The sequence below is a fragment of the Pempheris klunzingeri genome, chromosome 5 (assembly GCF_042242105.1).
Source record: "Pempheris klunzingeri isolate RE-2024b chromosome 5, fPemKlu1.hap1, whole genome shotgun sequence".
NCBI lineage: Eukaryota > Metazoa > Chordata > Actinopteri > Acropomatiformes > Pempheridae > Pempheris > Pempheris klunzingeri.
Genome location: NC_092016.1, coordinates 3175565 through 3195167, shown reverse-complemented (window position 1 = coordinate 3195167; position 19603 = coordinate 3175565). Strand labels below are relative to the sequence as shown.

The following is a 19603-nucleotide window of genomic DNA, read 5'->3' as shown; positions in this document are numbered from 1 at the left end:
AAATCCATCTCTTTGATCTGTGTTAGTGGTGCTCGATTGGTTTGAGGCTAATTTGTTCAAAGTTTTGCTGAAATATCTTATTTAGTCAACAATGCAGAACAAAGCAGAGTAAAGCCAGAAATAAGAGGAAAACTGTGAGAGTGCTGTTGCAGTGTTGTGATTCTTCTCAAACATAATGTTTGTGTCATAAATTGATTGTTAATGTCCGAGAGGAATCAACATGAAGACGTCTGGATTATTCCTTATGGTGCAATAAAGCACCTCTTGGCTCTATTTTTGTGGTTCAGGTTTAGTTTTGAGCTAATTTACTCAGTTTTTAACATCTTTTGCCCATTTAGTCAATAAAACAGAGTAAAAACAGACCACAGAGAGTCAACAGAACAGCTCTGAATCAGTTTGATTCGCTTGAATGAGGATGAAAAGTTATCAGAGTTTCATAAACTTTAATCCCTGAACTACTAATTTTGAACAAAGCAACACAACAGTTTGATTTTGAGACACTTCTTCCTCTTCTTCTTCTATTTGTTTTTCTAAAAAAAGGGTTTTTGAACCATCTCACTAAAAGATGTCGACAAATATGAAAGCGAAAAAACCTTCACATTTTAAAAAGTGACTATTCATAATCAAGTGGTGGGCAAACTGACGCACTATAAATACGCTCCAAAAGAATGGATTTAGTGGTTTTGATCCCCAGAGGAAGCAGACATCAGTCTCGCTCCACTGTATTAATGGGACAGAGCTTTCAGTGGGAGGGACCTCCTCTGACTCCCATTGAAGACAGTAGCTATAAAGATTGCAGCCAGCACACTGAGACCCACAGACGAAGCAAGAGAGAGTGTGAAGGAGAAAGAAAATATATATATATATATAAATAAATAAAAGAAACCCAGAGAAATAGTTGGGTGTAACAGTGTGAGGCTGAGCTCAGAGCAGAGGAGACAGGAGCGCAGGGAAGGAGGAGGAGGGCGAGAAAGAGTCAAAGAGAGACACAGGGAAGAGGGAAGAGAGGGAGAGAGGCATCAGAACGTGGAACAGGTTCTCTCGGCAGCCCCTTGCACTCAGCCTCAGCAGACATGCCTAACTTTGCCGGCACCTGGAAGATAAAGAGGAGTGAGAATTTTGATGACCTCCTCAAAGCCCTGGGTAAGCCCTCTCCTGTCTCTTTTCTCTGTCCGCCCCTCTCCCCTCCATAGCCAGCGCTACATCCCTGCATGAGGTTGACTATCCATCATGTCCATATAGCAAAAAAAGGCCTTTCTTGTTCTTCGAGAATGGCATGCCCGACTTCCAACAACACGGTATTGTTCGAAGGAGCTCCCTGGGAAAAGAAGGCAGAGATCTACGGGGAGATGCTGCTGAAGGGAAATCCCGCGGCTTTACAGGAGATATGAAACACTGGATGCTGAATTCCAGCATAAACAGACGTGGTATTGTTACATGAAGAGAGGAGGAGGAGGAGGGCACAACATTATTCATGTTAAGCATTTAAGTAGGGCATGTATTAGCAATGCCAGGGGAGGTCTCTGGAGCCCAGTGCTGCTCTCTTGTGTCCTATCTTTTTTCACCCTTCTTAGTCTTAACTGATGATCGTGATGGTTTAGATTTGGACCAGTTTAACTGGGTCATTCAATTGTGTTGAAGCTTTTTCCGTCATGCCGGGTCTCCTGCAACAGACAGGGCACCGCAAACAGCTGTGAGTCTTTTGAATAATGTGGGAATCTTTTGGGAGAGGTCCCACCGTGAGCACAGGGAGCTGCTTCAACAGCTGAACCACAATTAAAAACTTTTTAGACACGAATGGCGGCTGCTTTAGAAGAAAGTGAACATTTCTGTGTCTTGCCAAGCTGAAACAATTGACAGTTTAGCTGTTTGTGAGTTGCTGCAGCACTTAACGGCACAGAAAAAAGAACATTTCTGGAGTATCTGAATGCATATTTGTTACAACATGAACAAAACCAACCATGAATTTATCTTAGAGCCTGATGCACTGCAGCCTAGTTTATTCCTTCTGTGCTATGGATGCTAGTCTTTCTATTAAAAACACATTAATGAGCCTCATTGTTGCACTGGGCTTCCTCTTCATGATGAACCTGGGCACTGTAGTTTATTTTGAATCAATCCCAGATGCACCGTCCTGCTGCTGTGAACACTGAATGTGTCGTATTAGTCCGCAACTGAAAATAGTCCCCAGCTCTTTTTTTGGAAAATAATTTTGGAAAAAATGAAAGCATATATTTGTGACATTATTAAAGATTTAAGTCCATCAAGTAGGAATGAATGGACTTGTGGCTGAGCAGCACAGACAAGAAGACAGATTGATTTGTTAACAATATGAAAACTATTGGCTGATTTCTGCCTCATTCTTTAATCTACAGTTTGTTTCAAGACCCTAAAATCACCCTAAAACACATTTACACCTTTTCTATACACCTTCCAATGATTTTTTTTGTTGCATGGTCCATAAGGAAACTATCTCTCCTTGTCTGGGGAGAAATCATTCACTCCCAGAGTTTAGCACCTCGTCCAAATTAACCCCATCTGCCGGAGCAGATCACTCGCTTGCTCTTACATAAGGGCTCGGTCGAGGGAAACGGCCGCCACTTTCCATCAACATCTTCGTAATTATCTGTTGACTCTGAGGTTTCCCCACAGTGGGAGGGGGATTGTTGTATCCAGGGTGCAGATAGCAGAAAGAGCAGAGCTGTACGCACTGATCGGACTCACTGTTGGCTGTTTGAGAGCAGGCGTGTGTTGTCTGCATCTGATCAAAGAATGAAGAAGTAACGCACGCTTCCTGGAGAATTATTTACTGTGGATGTTTTAAAGACTTTAAAGAGTTCATGAGGAAAAACAATACGAGCTGCTGAAGTCTGAGTTTGAGTAGAAAAGCAGAGTGACAGACTGCTTGGCTCACTGATGCTCATACATATTTAATGGTATAAAAACACATGGCGTGATCCCTCAGATCATGGGTGGGGTTGAATGTAAGCTGGTTTCTATGTTTTTATGCCTGGGTGTTGACCACAGTGGTTTTCGGGGGCGAGGAGGATCTCTCAAAAACAAATTACGGCCTCATTTATTGAAAAAACGAATGAAATTCAGTTAAATTAAATACTTCATCATCTTTGCAAAGACGCTTCCTCACGATATGATCAGTTGTTTACTGTGGCAGGAAAGGCCGATAAAATAAAAGATCCAGGACTTTGGCAGGACGTAAAGCCAGATGGTCTTGCAGGGTCAAACCAGGCATGCCAAAGTGTCGCCACATGCCGTGTTGCGGTGCCACACGTAGGATCAAGACTGCCACCAGGCAAAAAAAGGAGCGCCAGCCTTGACCTGCCATCACATCCTCAATTATACATGTTTTTCTCCTGGAAGTGGTCAAATAATTCCTCAATCCGACTTCACAGCCAAAATTCCACAGATTTCTCTCAGTTTTGAGAAATTGTTGAGGTTTCTATCAGAGCCGTGGGACATTCGTTGTGTTTTTCTACTCTCAGACATCTACTTTTCTGTCATTCCTGCCCAAGATTTAAGCTTGCGGAGCTCGATATGCACCTACCATCCACAGACATGCAGGGAGACATGCACCTCGATGTTTAAGGTCCAGAGTCTGGAGAGGTCTAAATCTGGGTGGGGTCGCTGGGTAGAGAGACAACAGAACACACTGGAAGATGCTTCGCTCACATCTTTGCACCCACAGAACAAATCTCATCTCCCTCTTCCTCCTTTTTGCGCTGATTTGTATCTCTGTCAGACACAAATGTACATTTGATGTTGTAGTTACACAAACAAAAGAACCGTATCACCATGACGGTACCTGATAGAGATGGATCTATTTTCTGTCTCTCTTCTACATCTGTCACTTGGGATTAAAGCTGATTTTGTGAAGTGTTTAGCACTTATTTACGCCCGTCTGTAACCAGTAAGAAGCTCTTTTAATGGTGGCCTCTAGTGTTAACTAACTCATAAATATTACTGTAATTAAGTATGATACCAATAATGTGGGTTTGGATCATTTAACAACAAACTAGGTTTAAAAAACAGTGCCAGAAGAGTCAGCATGTTGTAATTACTGAGTCACCAATAATGATCACCAACCCTAAAACGACCCACAGGATATTTTACAGTCACTTTGTTGAACGAGGTAGTGAAACATCCTGCTAAATTCCCCTTTCAGGACCAAATCAATCTTGTTAAAACAGTGAAAACTGACCTCTGTGTTTCCTCTTGTTGGCTCTCCTTCCTGGTCAGGAGTCAACACCATGCTGAGGAAGGTGGCGGTGGCGGCAGCCTCCAACCCCCGCGTGGAGATCCGTCAGGATGGCGAACAGTTCTACATCAAAACGTCCACCAGCGTTCGCACCACCGAGATCAACTTCCACATCGGTGAAGAATTTGATGAGGAGACGGTGGATGGGCGGAAGTGCAAGGTAGAGTATTACAAAATCAGATGTTTCAAATATCCACGTGAATCCATGAATACTAGCAGCTTTAAAGATTACACATCTGTGTTTGCAAGCTCTTTTACAACAAATCATGTTTACTGACAACTTCTGAATGCAGAAGTCAGTTGTATTCTTGTGTCTATTTAGTTGCAGCAGTCATTGGTTTCCATTTTTTTCTGGAGCACATAAGAATCTGTACAATATTGAACAGACAATTTATAGACAGTTGAAGTTGTGTAAAACCATCACAGCTGCACAATGTTTTTATCTCTACTCTATTATTGCTGCACAGTGAGAACATTTACTGTAAATAACATCAACACATCATTACTTTAAAACAATAATGAAAAAAAATGTTTCGATTATTGATTATTCTTGGTTATTTTCTGGATTTCTGGTTATTTGAGTCACACTTTTATATCAGTGTCAATGTGGGGACTAATTTGAGTCCCCAGAAGGTAAAAAGATAAACTGAATTATGGGCACGTTAGGACTTTTATTAGGTTAGAGTGAAGGTTTACGGTAATTCTCCATGAAATTAATGTAAATCATTGCAATGTCCTCATAAGTGACAAAAACAAAAGTGTGTTTTAACTTTTCAGCTGTTTGATATTGGGGTCAAGACTTTAGGTCGAGATTACAACTGGGGTTAAGATGTGAGCAAGGGATGTAGTTACAGTTAGAGGTGGATAGACTGCACAAGTGACAAACACAAGCCAAAGTGTGTGTGGACGGGTACAGAGAAGGTCTGAATGAGTCATGCAGCACTGCTGTTGCACCTGTTATTCTTTTACTGATTTTTTCATGGTGAGACTTCATGAAATATAAACACAGTTGAACCTCTTTGTACATGTATTGAATAGTTTTTTCTTTCCAACATTTGGTTGATAAATCAAATCCACATCATTGTAATCTTAACATCTAATTACATGTATCCTCTAGACCTTTTCACAGAATTTGGATTTTCAGCTCTTCAAAGCTACCTGCACGCTATAGTTGTTGAGGGTTGAATGAAAAATTAATACCTCCTTGAAGTTTCATCCATTGGTATCAGCCTCACGTCTGTGCAGCTGGATTAAGGACAGCTTGAGTTGGGAGGGGATGAGAGTTTCTCTCTGAACCTCTTCGGTCCCTGAGGGCGAATTCTCGCATCCTGGTGCACAGTCAGAGCTCCTACACAGGTTTGGAAAGTAGGCAGAGACATGTACGCTTTTAATTTTTTATTTTTCAGGAACATCAAAGCCTTCTAAATTCTTGGAGGTTGTTGGAAACTCTGCTAAAAACTGTGGAACAACTGTTAAGTAATCAGCAAACCATGAATACAACCGTAACAGTATAAAGTAGGACTATAGTAGGACATGTATTAGCAGGAAACTGGTTTCTTAGACACCTCTGATACGATCAAACACCGAGAGACGATTGTCGAGCCTGATAATGTTTAAATATGTTACGATCACATTCCCAAAGCTGACCTCCATCTGTGTTTTTAATTTGTATCAAAGCTTAAAGGGATAGTTTGGATTATTTAAAGTGGGGTTGGGCTGGGGGGTTATATGAGATACTTGTGAGGCTGCTCTCTTCAAAGCCACCAGACTCCATTGACAAAAACAGTAATTCTACCAAGCAGAACACGGGAGTTGCTATTCTACCGCTGTAACCAATCAGCTAGTTTCTTTGTGTTACTGTGTGACGTCGGTGTTTTAAAAGGTTGGTTTGGATGTGAACTTACGTGTTAGTTCACTGAGCAATGTAGCTGCAGCACAAAGACCTCCGATGCTCTGCCTGGTAAAATGACTGTTTTTGCCAATGAAGTCTGGTGGCTGTAAAGCAAGTGAAGAGAGAGATAACGGCTTTAGAAATGGCTGTCTGATGCTAGATGCTAAACATAGCATTCACTTCAACTGATGTAGATTTTTTAGGTAATCCAAGTCTTTTCTCTTATATTTCTGTCTTCATATAATAAATGTGTTAATATTTTGGCCACCTATTGATGCACCATGCAGAAGTTTGAATCATATTTGAAGAGTCTTTGGAGAAGAAATCACACACATCAATGATTATTTTTTACTTATCAGAGGAGGCACTGTATGTTTCATCTTGGTATAAAAACATTTCAAAACCCTCTTCCCCCCAAAAAAGACTCTAACATTTTCCATGTGATGTATTCGCTCTTGATTTTGTTTCATGGAACTCAATTCACTCAACTATTTATTTATTTATTTTTGCACCTACACAATGATCGGAGTCAGTGCTGCAAATTTTAAGAATTTAGAGACGAGATGTCACGGCACAAACACGCTGCCCCTGGTCATGAGATATCCTTCAATAATGATCCAGAGGTTGTTTATCAGCTTCTCCTTAGCAACCAGCATCTGACCTGGACAGAAAAAAACGTCTTGTTCGGTGTCAGCGAGGACGCAGCGGGTAAACAGCATGATGTTATCTGGTGTTATCCTCATACAGAAACGGGCAGATGAGGAGACAACAAAACAAAACAAGCAGCTGCATTAAAGAAGCAGTTTGTTAAGTGGTGCATTACAGTGCTGAATAACAGTTCTCTCATCAAGATGTGTTTGAAATCGGAGCTCCTGAGAAACTGTAGTTTTTGTTTTATCAGTGACTAATGATCATCTCACAGCCGGGGATGGATTTGGGTATTTTATGGTCCAGAATTTTTAAGAGTTTATCCTGAACAAAATCTCCATAATGCACAATCTCCCATTTCAGGGTGAGCTGTGCTGTCTGAGGAGGCTGTAACATAAAGAAGTGAAGCGGGAAACTCGTCTGATGTGACTTCTTGTTGTCACGTTAAAGGAACATGTTACACAGGTGCAATTTTGGGAAAAATCCTGGAGTTTGGAGGGGATTCGGTGCTCTGTCAGCTCTGAACCAGGACAGTCTCTCAAATTAGCATGCCCCCCCCCATCCATAGGTATCCATGCTGCAGTGTGCTCTTATATACAAACTTTTCATGGAGAGCAGTCTGCAGTGGCTGCTGCAGTGTAGCAGAGGAAGGTTGCGTAACAGATGCAGGACGGGGAGTTGTTGACAGTCACAGTATAATTTGTCGAGTTCCTCTAACCACCGCATGAATTTGGGGTTTTATGGATGAGGTTAGTCAGTAATTTCGAGCAAAAGCAATCCATGAGCATGTCCTTAAATGTTCCGAGCAGCAACTGTAGCTTTCAATTCAAAAAACATTCATTGGAGGACAAATGAACACAGACATGAACATACTCTCCTAATGGGACCCATAAATTCCACATGGTGGATGCTGAATTCTGCAATAAATGATTTGCTCATAGAACAACAACAACGTCCCTTTAAAACTGGAGCACTGAAGCGTTTCTAGAAAAGCTTTATGTTGCAGCTGGTTGATCTGCAAACATACTGTTTTTATTCTGCAGACATTAACTCGTGTGAACTTGTGTGACTTTACAGCTCATGATATCTGATAGTAGGCTGCTGACAAAGGTGGTTAGAGATGATTTCAACTGACCACACAAATAAACATTCACATAAACCTTATATTTTTCCCAAGGCTTCTCTTCCACAAGGGCCGGATGGTTTCAGTGTCTATTCTCAAAAAAATCACCTTCTTGAACAATTCTTGTTTAATGGAAAGCGGTAATATTCATTCTTGTGGAGAGGAAACATCACACAGGGAAATGGAAGAATGTGGACTAGCGTGCAGGCAGCCAGAAGCCTGAGACATCTGAGATTTGTATTTCCTAGAAACTGCAATTCCCTTCTCAGTATGTACACTAAAAAAAAATGCATCTAGACCACATTTATTCACACAATACCAACCAGCATTCAGCAGCTAAAATCTGGAGTGTTGCTTCTTGTTTGTAACCTTTTATTTAATGGTAAAGACGACATGCTGCAGTCAGGGCGAGCAGACATGATCAGATCCCAGGAGACAGTGCGGCTCCTTCTGTCTGTGCCCTGGGGCATGCTGGGTACTGGGCAGGGCTGGACGGCTCTCAGTGTGGCTTTTGGCCACATGATGCCTCTCCGCCACGAGCTCGACCAGTCGAGTTGTCATCGCGCATTTGTCACATTTGTTTGGGTTTGAGCTGCAGCAAGTGCCTGCAACTTGTTTTTGTCTCTGTCTGCTGTTTGGCGCTGAGCAGGTAACACACAGTGGGTTTAGAAAAGACTGTAAAGACACAGAGAGCAACTAGCTGGTGAACACAGTGAGTTGGTAGAGACCAAAAACGGAGCTAAAAGAGAATTAATACTGGAGTTTCGTCCACCAGGTGGTCAGAAACACGTGCTAACATGGTTTGCCATATCAGTGCACGAGGTGGAGGTGTGTTAATGTGTTGAGAACTTGTTTCTACTACTGTATGTTTAAACTAACACAGTACAGCTGCAGGACAGTGTAGGAGCTGAAAGGACTCAAATGCTCCGTAGAGTCTGATGAAAATTCTCGCTCCAATTAGCAGACTTTGTGGAAATATAACTACACTGTTCATCTGATGTGGACGTAAACACACTCTTATTAAAGCTGAGAGCCGTTTCAAATCCAATGGAGCACAAAGACGACACAGTAGTTTAGTCACTAATTTTGACTGCATCATGTACTGTATTATCTTTTTTATCGAGGAGACTCTCAGTAATAAGCACATTGTGCTCTTGTGTGGCAATCATACGCAAGAGTTAGCTTAACCTGCGGGAGGCGGCGCCCACTGACACTGGCACATGTGCCAGCGGGGCGAGGGGGGCAGTGCGGGATGTTGGCGGACTCTCAGGTGGTGGTTGGCAGGAGAGCCCTAAGTGGGTTTTGGCTGAGGCTGGCCACCCCTCTGGTTAAAGGGATTACACGCTGATCTGTGCCTGGCGAGGAGCAGAGGGCTGATTAACACCGCCACAAGGTTAAAAAGCTCCGGTTAATCTGTGTGAGCGCGGTGGGATCAGACGGCCTCTTCTCACCTCCAGGAGGAGAGAGTGATAAGGCGCCTCCTGTCAGTGAGAGAAACAGACACCAGATGGGCTCTGCTGCAGAGAGGGAAGTCATAATGAGGCGATTATCTACCTGCTCTGATGGATGGATGGAGGAGTTTAGGTGGAAGAGGCTCTGAGAGGAGTTTCTGCTGCTGATATTGAGTTTTGCTGAACAATAAGTTGAGTTTTGAGACATTTCTGGTGCAGCAACATTTTCATCTGAACACATAAGCTTCACGTCCCAGCGTGCAGCAAAGTCGGTCACTTCTGGGCAAAAACACAGAGGCTTTTAACCCAGCCGGTTGCTATAGAGACAGACTCTTAGTATCCGTCACCTGCCATAGGACTACACAGAGAGGCGAAGGGAGTGGACGTGTGAATGAAGATCAGTCTGACTGAGTTTCATCATAATCTGACTGAAACTACAAGAACAGCGTAGCATGTATCCCCAGAAAATGGGCTATATACCTCTTACAAGTAATCCTACAGCGTCATGATGAAGGTAGTTCATATCTGTGAAGCACAGCTTTGGGGTGAATGGATAAAAGTGGGAAGGTAGAGCTTTTTAGCATGAGGAGACAGAAATAGGCCTGCAGCGAATGACAAATCAAGAATCTGTGGAAAAAAGAGAAGAGAGTGGGAAGACTGATTCCTTTGGGCTTAATCTTATGAACACTGAAGGCAAAATATTGGGTTTTGGATTTGCAGGGTCATTTGTTGAATCTGTGTCTCATTACTCTCACGGCTGAAAAAGCCTTTATCATTCTGTCAGCTCCTCAATTTCATTTGTAATTACCTTTAAATGTTAAAGGGGGGTCTGTAGAAAAGCCCATTGTTTTCTGGTGGGACATATTTAAAGTAATAATCCTTGGAGGAGTCATTGCCATCACAATCCTGGTTGATTTGCTCGGCTCCTTTGCAATCAACAGACAACTGGTTATGATATGAATGTCTTAAAAGGATAAAATACCTTTAAACTGTGTAAGAGGTGAACATTTCAAACTCGTCATCGTGAATGAAATTTCACAAAATCTGCTGCCACATGACGATACTGAAAAGCTTTAAGCTCCAATTTCAAAGGAGGCAGAGGATCAAGAAGAGGAGTCTGGGTAGAGCTGCAGTCACAATACTGATGTTATTATACAACACATGGACATAACCTCCATCATTTGCCTGGTGTGTTTACATGCGTGTTTGTTTTAACCAACATGATGCGAAAATAAACAGCAGGATTCATCCAATATTTTGCAGCGCCGAAGCCGAATGAACTGAATGAAACTAAGCTGGTAATGCTGCTTCTGTCCTCTTATCTGCTCTCTGTGTTGGACAATTCAGCTGCTACTTGAAGCTGTTTTTTTCCAGCCAAAAAGAGAGCGAAGAGCCCTTTAACATCAACGTACCAGTGTGTACGCATATAGTGGAAATAAAGGCAATAAAACTCATCTAAAAGCTGGAGACGGACCTTCCCAATGTCATTACATCAGTGGCATTAAATGGTCTTAATATGATTTATTATGTTATTATGTTATTTCTAGGACAATATATCGTCCAATCAGAAACAACCTGGAACAAGGATGGAGCCACCACCAGCTCTGATTGGCTGAGACATCTGCCAATCAAGCTAATATTGTCCCAAAAAGCCCCTTTAAGCCTCGTCTTACATGGAAAAATTAAAAAGTTCTGTACTGTCAGATTTTCTTTTTTTCCCGTTGATGTTTAGCAGTTGTTGGGGAAAGTGCAGCTAAAGCTTCTGCGTGTCTTCATGACTCAGATGTGGTATTTGTTTCTTGGTAAAATGAGCAGATTTGATCAATTAAGCCTCAGTGTTTGCTCAAAGTGATGAGCAAACACTGACGTGAGACAGATAATGTGATCAAACTGTGGACAGAGACGAGTCTAAGAGGGAGCCAGGATGTTGTTTCAGGCTCTGGCAGCAAAAATCCAACACAAAAACTTCAAACCGAGCAGGAAATGTGATGTTCTCCCACTTTTTGACTCACTGTGTCTGATAAGCGACGGGGACACTAAAGTCTGTGAGAGGCTGAACTGCAGCCAAAGGCAAGCAGATGCTCTGATAAGTAAAATCCTGCAGAAAGCAGGATGAATTTGTCTTGGTCTCCTCCACTGTGTGTGCACAACCTCTGGTGTGTTTTTTTTTGGAGAACGAGAGACAATCCGTCCAAGTCAGAGGCTGAGACTGATGCTACAGTTAAAATGGAGCCGTGGCTAATCGACTCTCTGGGCTCTGGCTTTATTAGATAAAAAAAAAAAAAAATCAGAGAGAGAGAGAGCTGTAGAAAAGCCCTGCTGTTGTTCAGCTTGGCAAAGTCAGTGTATGGTGGCCTGCAGGGATCCCTGATGGCTTTGCTTACCTTTGATATGGTGATTAACATTTGCCGCTGAGAAACTGAGACCGCTGCCTGGTCCAGTGCTGAGCAGTGGTGCCTTATAAAATACAAAGATGCACAAATTATCTGCGAACAACACAACCATCTTAAACAGGCCTGAGCAGATTTTTATTTTGTTGGACGTGAACGCTGGATGAGTAACGGCAGCTTTGATCGGTTCCAGGCTTTGGAGCGGGATCACCAGCTTAAGACGCTCTCGTGAAAAGGAAAATGCAGCTGGTCTTGTTGAGAGGAAAAACAAACTTCAGCAGCGTGGGAACATATAATCAGCATCAGATAGCAACATGAAGCCAACACTTGAGAAAAAGTGTGACTAGTAAACTAATCTTAGGATTAAAAGGTTGATTGGGAAACTCTAAAATAGCACCATTACTATCACCAAATAATCCTTTTGGGAGTATTTTTTTGTACTTTTAGCTGAGAACACTGATAGAAATGTGATATATCTGATATTAAATATGAGCATAAAGTCCCAAAAAAAAGGAGGAAACTCCTTAAAAGCTCACAAATTGATTATTTCTATTCCACTCTGGTTTTTGTGCAGATGAAAGAAAAAAGATTTAACATGATAGCAGTGATCTGGTAGGTGGTGCTGGTAGGCAGAGGCAGACCGGCTCCTGATCTTTGTGCTAAACTAGTCCGCTGGCGTCCGCTTCGTATTTAACCGACAAATACGAGAGTGGTGTCGATCTCCTCCTCTTACCCTCAATAAAGAAGTTAATAGGCGTATTTCCCAAAACGTCAAACTGTTCCTCTAACGGAGCAGCTTCTGTGGCAGCAGACAGTTGAGGTAATGAAATCTGAGCGCAGTTAATGGACCCTAAGCTGACCAAAATGATAAATCCTCTCCATTAACACAAATTAGCGCCACAGGGTCACCTTGGTCCTGATCTCTCATGAATTCTTAGCTCTCTGATAGGCAATTTGAGTCGATTACTTCAGGAGAAATTAGTACTGAAGTCAAAGACCGACTAATCCCGTTGAAGTCATTTGAAATATTATTGAAATGAATTAACAGACGGAGACCCTGATTGACCAAAGTGCTAAAAGGATTTAATGTTTCTCTTTCTTTCTTTCTTTTACTCTAAAGGTTTTGTTCATTGAGGCCTGGTCATGGATGAATGAGCGCAGGGCAGATGTTATTTTAATAGGCTGCACAATATTTGGCCAAAAGTGTGCGGACACATGAACATTACACACACACACATCATTACATTGAACATCTCACATCAAACTACCTTTAAAAACAGCCTCAGACACAAAAGTGTGTGGACAGGACCACTGTTTCATCTGACTGGATGGATGCACCACTTGCTGAGCTGTTTCAGCTCTTTGCTTCTGATGTCTGGTAAAATATTCCTGAGGGAAATATCGATTATGCTAAATGTTCCACTTTGTTCAACAGGAAGTCGCTAACTTTGTCTGCTGCTGATTTTTAGAGCTTTTTCCGCTAATAACAGTCAAGCTGCGATAAAAAAAAAACAATGAGCTAAAACTCTTTATCAGGTTCTGTAAAGTTAACTTCTACTAAAACGAGGTAGATTTCCAGTGGTGATCTAAAACACATGTTATCAGTGCCATCTATGGGACGGAGGGGCAGTAAGTTATGTTATGTGAAAGATGTAACTCATGTAAGTTAAACACTGTGTCGCTCTTGGTGCTATCTGTCCTGACTTCCTCCTCTGCTCCCATCATCATCACTATACTAGAGGTCGCCTCCATAACCTGTGGTCATTTTAACCCCCTTGAAGAAACAACGACTGTTGTTGTTTTTGGGCTGCAGATTCCAGGGATAACTCACTTTCACTTCATCACTACAAGCGACACCTTTCACAGGCACATCACGTGGTCTTTTGATACTTGATCATCATAAAAATATTGATTAAAGCTGCTTTAACATGTGAGCTTGATGCAGTGGTATGTCAGTACACTGTGACATCACTGCTGGATGTGGTTACAGAGCTCGTTTCTGTCCACATCGTTCAGTGATGCTGGAATTAAGTGACCCATTAAACCTCTCTAATGTGTTTTACCAGCACACTGACCTTCCCACCTTGTTGTCCCTCCGACTGCAGAGCCTCGCCACCTGGGAGTCGGAGAACAAGATGCACTGTCAGCAGACACTGGTGGACGGTGACGGCCCCAAAACCTACTGGTCCCGAGAGCTGAACGGCGATGAGCTCGTACTGGTGAGCGCACAGCAATGACCCACCATCTCGCTGAAAGCTTCTTAATAGATTACTGCATAGGAAAGAGAAAGACAAAACCTCTTTACACAGAGAAAAGCTCTGAAGTTCAGTAGATTGATGAACTCACATTTCTTTGCTCGGCTCAACAAAGAGAGAACGTTATTCTAAGCACAGAGAGAGTTCGATCTGATGGGAGGCTAATCTGTATGGTTTGTCTATTATGTGCCTTGTTCTCATGGAGATCCAGAAGACATCAGATGCATTAAGATGGGATTTCCGAGCAGCTAGAGAACTCTGTTTGAGAAACACTTAATGAAACGAGGCAGGGAGTCGCCCTGGAGATTCATCCGTAAAGGAAATGAGCGAGGCTGTTTCCCAAGGAGCCCAGCTTTCATCCACCCCGCAGAGAGACGTGAAAGGAGAACAAGGGGAGCTGCTTCGCTGACATTGCAGTAATACCCCTTGTATTTAGTCAGATTAATATGGGCAGAAGTCAATGGGTCTAAAGCCCCTCGAACGATGTGCAAGGGAGCAGTCTAAGACCAATGGACTGGACGAACAGTTCTCAAGGACTCAACAGCTTTCCCCTCTCAGCGCTCCCACGCTTGGCTTTGTTGTTCCTCGAGTACTTGTAAGATGAATGCACCAAAGGCAAAAGCTTGAAACAACAATTTAGGAGGTTTAGATGCGGAAAAAAGTAATGACAGGATGTTTGCGTAGGTTTATATTAACGGCCACCGAAGCAGAGGAGCAGCTCTAATCAAATCTGAAATGCTGGAATGGTGACTCAGTGCTCCACCAGAAGCTCCTCATTGTTCGGACTGAGAAGAAGACCGGGCATATTAAATCTTCCCCAATGTTTGGGGCGATAAAAGCAGAACGTGTCGCAGCGCCTGCCACTCTGGTGACACTTCGCTCCGGCCGCCTTGGAGGAGCTGAAGCACACTTGTGCACTAATGGAGATCGATCGGGCCGAGCTGTGACAGCAGCTGTGCTTCGGTGCTCTTCTCACCTCAGTCCCTCCTGCTGTCACCCCGTCGTACAGCACACAGACAGACAGACAGACAGACAGATAGATAGACCTTACAGTGCAGCTGGTAGAGTCCCAATTGTGACCTTTTCTAGTCAGTACCGAAGCTGCGCGGAGCCACATTCTTCCATCATGTGGCTCACAGATAAAAGGAAGTAAAGGGTATGAAGTGAAAATGGTTCCTAGTGCAGACAAGTACAAGTACCATTTGTTGCCATGACAATGCTGATGGGTAAATCTTGTCATCGTTCACCTGAGACGACTGCCCTAGTTTCAGTGCCACAGCAGCAGAAGGATGATGGGAAACAACTGTGGAGAAAAAGTGACATGACCACTTTGATTTGTGTAAACTCCTCCATCCATCCATCCACACTGTTGCCCATAAAGTTGGAACAATTGTTCAATACCCCCAATTTAGTTAAAGCCTGAATACACAGTTTGCAAAGGTTCACTGTGGCTTAAGTTTCACTGTGATCTGTTTGGAAGAGTTTGATCAATAAAGTTGAGAAGATATACACTTTATTTATCAAGAATAGATCACTTTGTCACAATCATTTCATGAGAAGAGGTAGAAAACATTTTATTCCAACTTTATGGGCAACAGTGTATATGTATATATATAAATTTAATGTCTCCTAGACATTACTGATTTGTTACCCCAGTCAAGCATTAGTGGAAAATATAATTTATAATTTGTGCAAGGTGGAGGGCATCCAGGCTGCAGGACTTTTGTTTGCATCCTGTGTCCCATCTGCGGTTAGCTTTGGGGAACAAAAACACTTAAAGTTAAGGATGTTGACAGATTCCACTTAAATATTAAATAATGTGTGGAGTATTTCAAGTCACGTATTAAACCAAGACCACAATCTTTCCCTAAACCTTAACCAGTGCCTGAATATATCCATCAAATCAGATGATAATTCTTTAATTCTTTTTAATTCTTTAATTTAATGATTACATTATTTTGGCACAACTGAAACACTGACATACTTGTTAGATGTGTTAAATAACAATAAGTCTTTAACAGACAATGTAGTCAAACTGTAGTCAGTTTTAAATTCCAGTAAAAATACACTTACGTCAAAGAATTGATAGAAAGTGGCAAAGAGGATTCTGCTGGTGGAACCAACCGTCCTTAATATAAGGGACATAAACACAATATTTTAGTTGAATTGACAATACCAAAAGTAAAGTGGAGGGAGCTTGATGCATGAAAAAGAGCTGGAGAGGAGCTGGACAACTTAATTATAATAGACTCGTACTGAAGCCCAAAATAGTCTGCACCTTGCTGTGAGTGCTCTCTGAAAATTAGAACGTGAATGTACATTTTCAGCAGAAAAAGGCACTCGTTGCTGAGTCTCTTCTCTTTTCAGCTGCAGAATTATCCTCTAAACTGCACACGTAATATGTTTTGGCAATATTTAACTGCAGTTGGGGCTGTTATACACCTGCATAGCTGCATGTTCATGCTAATAACAACAGTTTAACAGCATAGCTAAAAACTCCTGCTCAGACATTTGCATATTTGAGAGCAAAAGTAGCCCCAATTATTAAATGAATACTGTATCGTTAAAATCCTGGGAGACGTTAAGCATTCGTTAGAGAAAAAGACGCACGAGTCATCTTTTCACCCAGACAGCCTCTTTCTTTTGGGACAAGCGACTGGAAAAACCAAAACAAACACCGTCTGAGTTTGAATCATATCTATCTGCTTCCAAAAAAAAAAAAAAGCCCCCAGACACAGAGGCAACCCAACAATTGCAAAGCTTCAGCTTGAAGCTCAAAGGAGGACTAGCGATCATGAGGCAGTGGGCTGATTGTCTGTGGCAGTTCACACTGTAAGTGGGGCACATTTCCATACGATTTGCATGATCCGTTTAATTGGTTTAGTCTAAAAACACTTGAAGGGCAAAGTCGTGTGGATTTTCTGCAGCTACATCAGCCTGAAATAAAAAAAAATGAGTGCACATCAGAGGATTGGACTCATTCAACTCAAGCTTGTGCATTAAAGTGTGCATGAATCAGATATTAAGCGGTTTCTTTTGGTTTCATCATCAACAGTTTGCAGTATGACCCACATTGATGTTGTGACACACACATCATTGGTTAGCATTTTCAGATTTAGCTTCAGGCTCCATCCGATTTTACCTCCCCAACGCTGCAAACAGTATGGTAATAGTGCCACAACACAACAAGCTTTAAAACAGGTGGCGTTCCCTCATTTCAAATGGTCCTGGACCCAAATACATTTCTGATTTACTTAGAAGGTCTGAGGCGTCCAGACCCCTCAGGTCACCTGCTGCAGGTCTGCTCAGCGTTTCCAGAATCAGAACCAAGCAGCTCTTAGTTTCTGTGCTCCCCCCCCGTGGAACGAGCTTCCTGAACACCTGAGCTCTGCTAAAACTGTCGGTGCGTTTAAATGAGGCCTGGAAACATCACTGTTTACTGTAACTTTCCAATAATAGAGCTACAGAACTTCTTTTGACTATTTATCCACGTGCTTTTATTGTCTTTTCATGCCTCTTCTCTTAAGCTTTAACTATTTAGTTTCTTGTGCTTTTATCATCTTTTACATGCAGTTTTTAATGTTTCTGTGTCTTGTTTTTATTGTGTTGTATGTCCCTGGAAAGCACTTGCCTTGCCTGTAAGGGTTCAGCATGCTTGATACAACCTAGTTCATACTACATGTTGTCCGGACCAGGTCTAAAGACTGAAGCATTTGTACCTGATACGAACACACCAACGCTCTGATCTCGCTCCAAACATTCACAGACTTTTTTTGTATTTGTTGTCTTCTGACAGTCTTTTGTCAAACCCATTCATTGTGAACGTGGTTTTACACAAAAGTGACCAAAGTCAGGATGTAAAATGAAAGAAGAGCTTGAGAGGAAAGTTCACATCCTGCCCTGTCACACCTCCACACTGGACCGATCTGGTCGGATTATCGGCTTTGGAAGTTTACAGAAATTGTCAGATGAAGCCCGGAAAAGGTGTAGAGGGAGGGGAGACAGAAGGTGGGAGCTCAGACTGAAACCATCCACCAACGCAGAACCTGCAGTGTGTTAGAAAAGGTTGAATTTGAAGGTTATTCAGATGCCAAACCACCACGCGGAGATTTAAAATACTCTGATTACGTTGGGAACTCTGGGAAAACTTTTGTTGCGATGATTGATATCCTGCTACAAAAACAGCATTTAGGTCAACTTCTTTTTCTTCTTGCACTGAATTAGAGGCCCGTGTTTGTTCACACAGGACCACTGTTGATCTGATTATGAGCTTTGACCTCATTCAGAGATTGCTGAAGTCCAGGAGGGATTACTCCCACAGGTGTTTGTGGAAGTAAAACAAATAGCTTTAAAAATGTGGGGCTTTAACGTTTAACATTTTCCTCCAGCTGACTGTAAAGGCTGATCGCTATCAGGTGACTAAAATGTGGAAATTATGTTTTGTTTCCTCCAGACTTTTGGGGCAGATGACGTAGTGTGCACACGGATTTATATCCGGGAATGAAGCTCTGCAACCTTCATGAGGAGAAGAGGAGAAACCCCGTTGGACCCCAGCCGGGTCAAACACAACAACACTCTGTCGTGCTAACACGCTAACATATTTGCAAAGCATCCGGTGTAATCCCTCGATCTGCATAGTCTACACAAACAATAGCAATGTCTCTGTATTCTGGTTATTTGTAGTGAGTCTTGTGTCTGCAGCACAGTAGCTGGATATCTCAAGTGTCCATATCTGCAACCCTGGTGTCAGTTGTTTACGTAGGATTTAGTCAGCATTTGCATTGACGGAGTACTCATGTTCAACGACAGGAAACAATAAACGAAATAGAACAAACAGTATCGGAGCCTCTTTCTTGGTAGTTTTCATTAAAGCATGGCTCCACGGCGCCACTAGTGGTCAAAAACTCCACTGAGCGCTGAACACCAAACACACACTGGGGTAAAAAAGCTTCCTTAGGTTCCCAAATGTGAGAGTTTTCTTGGTTTTCCATAATAATAAACTGAATATTTTTGGGCTCTATGCTGTCACGATGCACACACGGGCAGGTCGGACTTATTTGACACCCACAGACTTTTTTAGTTTTTGTGCCAAACCATTTGATTCATTGATTGCTGTCAGGCTGTGGTGAGAATTTGAAAACTGTCTCTGAAATAAGAAGCACATCCTGCCTTTAGTCGGTAATAAAATAAAAACGATGGTTAGATGCAGCTCTACACTTTAGTGCCGGTCACAAGTAAGACAGATCACATCTGACCAGGATCAACAGACTGACTGTAGTGCCAAGAAAATCATTCTTTTTATTATATTCTCTGCTGGACTGGAACAAGTCCTAGGACACAAAGAACTGGTGCACGCACGCTTTCAGTGGCCCTTCAAGAACTCCTGTCTTCTGCTAAACTCACTCATACTTCTTAAAAACCCTAACGCGCCCCTTTAAAAGAGCCTTGGGTTGGAAACCTCACATCCCATCATGCTCCAGCCTCCCACTCCTGGCTGCCATTCGTCGTCACTTGCTCCGCTTCTTCCCAGACACTCCCGAGAGACACGTCTTTGTGCCTGACGCAGCTCTGA

General features: G+C 42.4%; 2 protein-coding genes across 2 annotated transcripts in view; one reads left to right on the top strand and one right to left on the bottom strand.

Moving 5' to 3' along the window:
* The window catches only part of sin3aa (SIN3 transcription regulator family member Aa), a 138037-nt gene that overhangs the window by 91172 nt on the left and 27262 nt on the right, over positions 1–19603 (bottom strand). The gene's annotated exons all lie outside the window — the stretch shown is intronic.
* Positions 957–18814, top strand: crabp1a (cellular retinoic acid binding protein 1a). Its single transcript, XM_070831081.1, has 4 exons — positions 957–1143; positions 4255–4433; positions 13882–13995; positions 18485–18814. The coding sequence occupies exons 1-4, from the start codon at positions 1074–1076 to the stop codon at positions 18533–18535; spliced, it is 414 nt and encodes a 137-aa protein (XP_070687182.1). The 5' UTR covers positions 957–1073; the 3' UTR covers positions 18536–18814.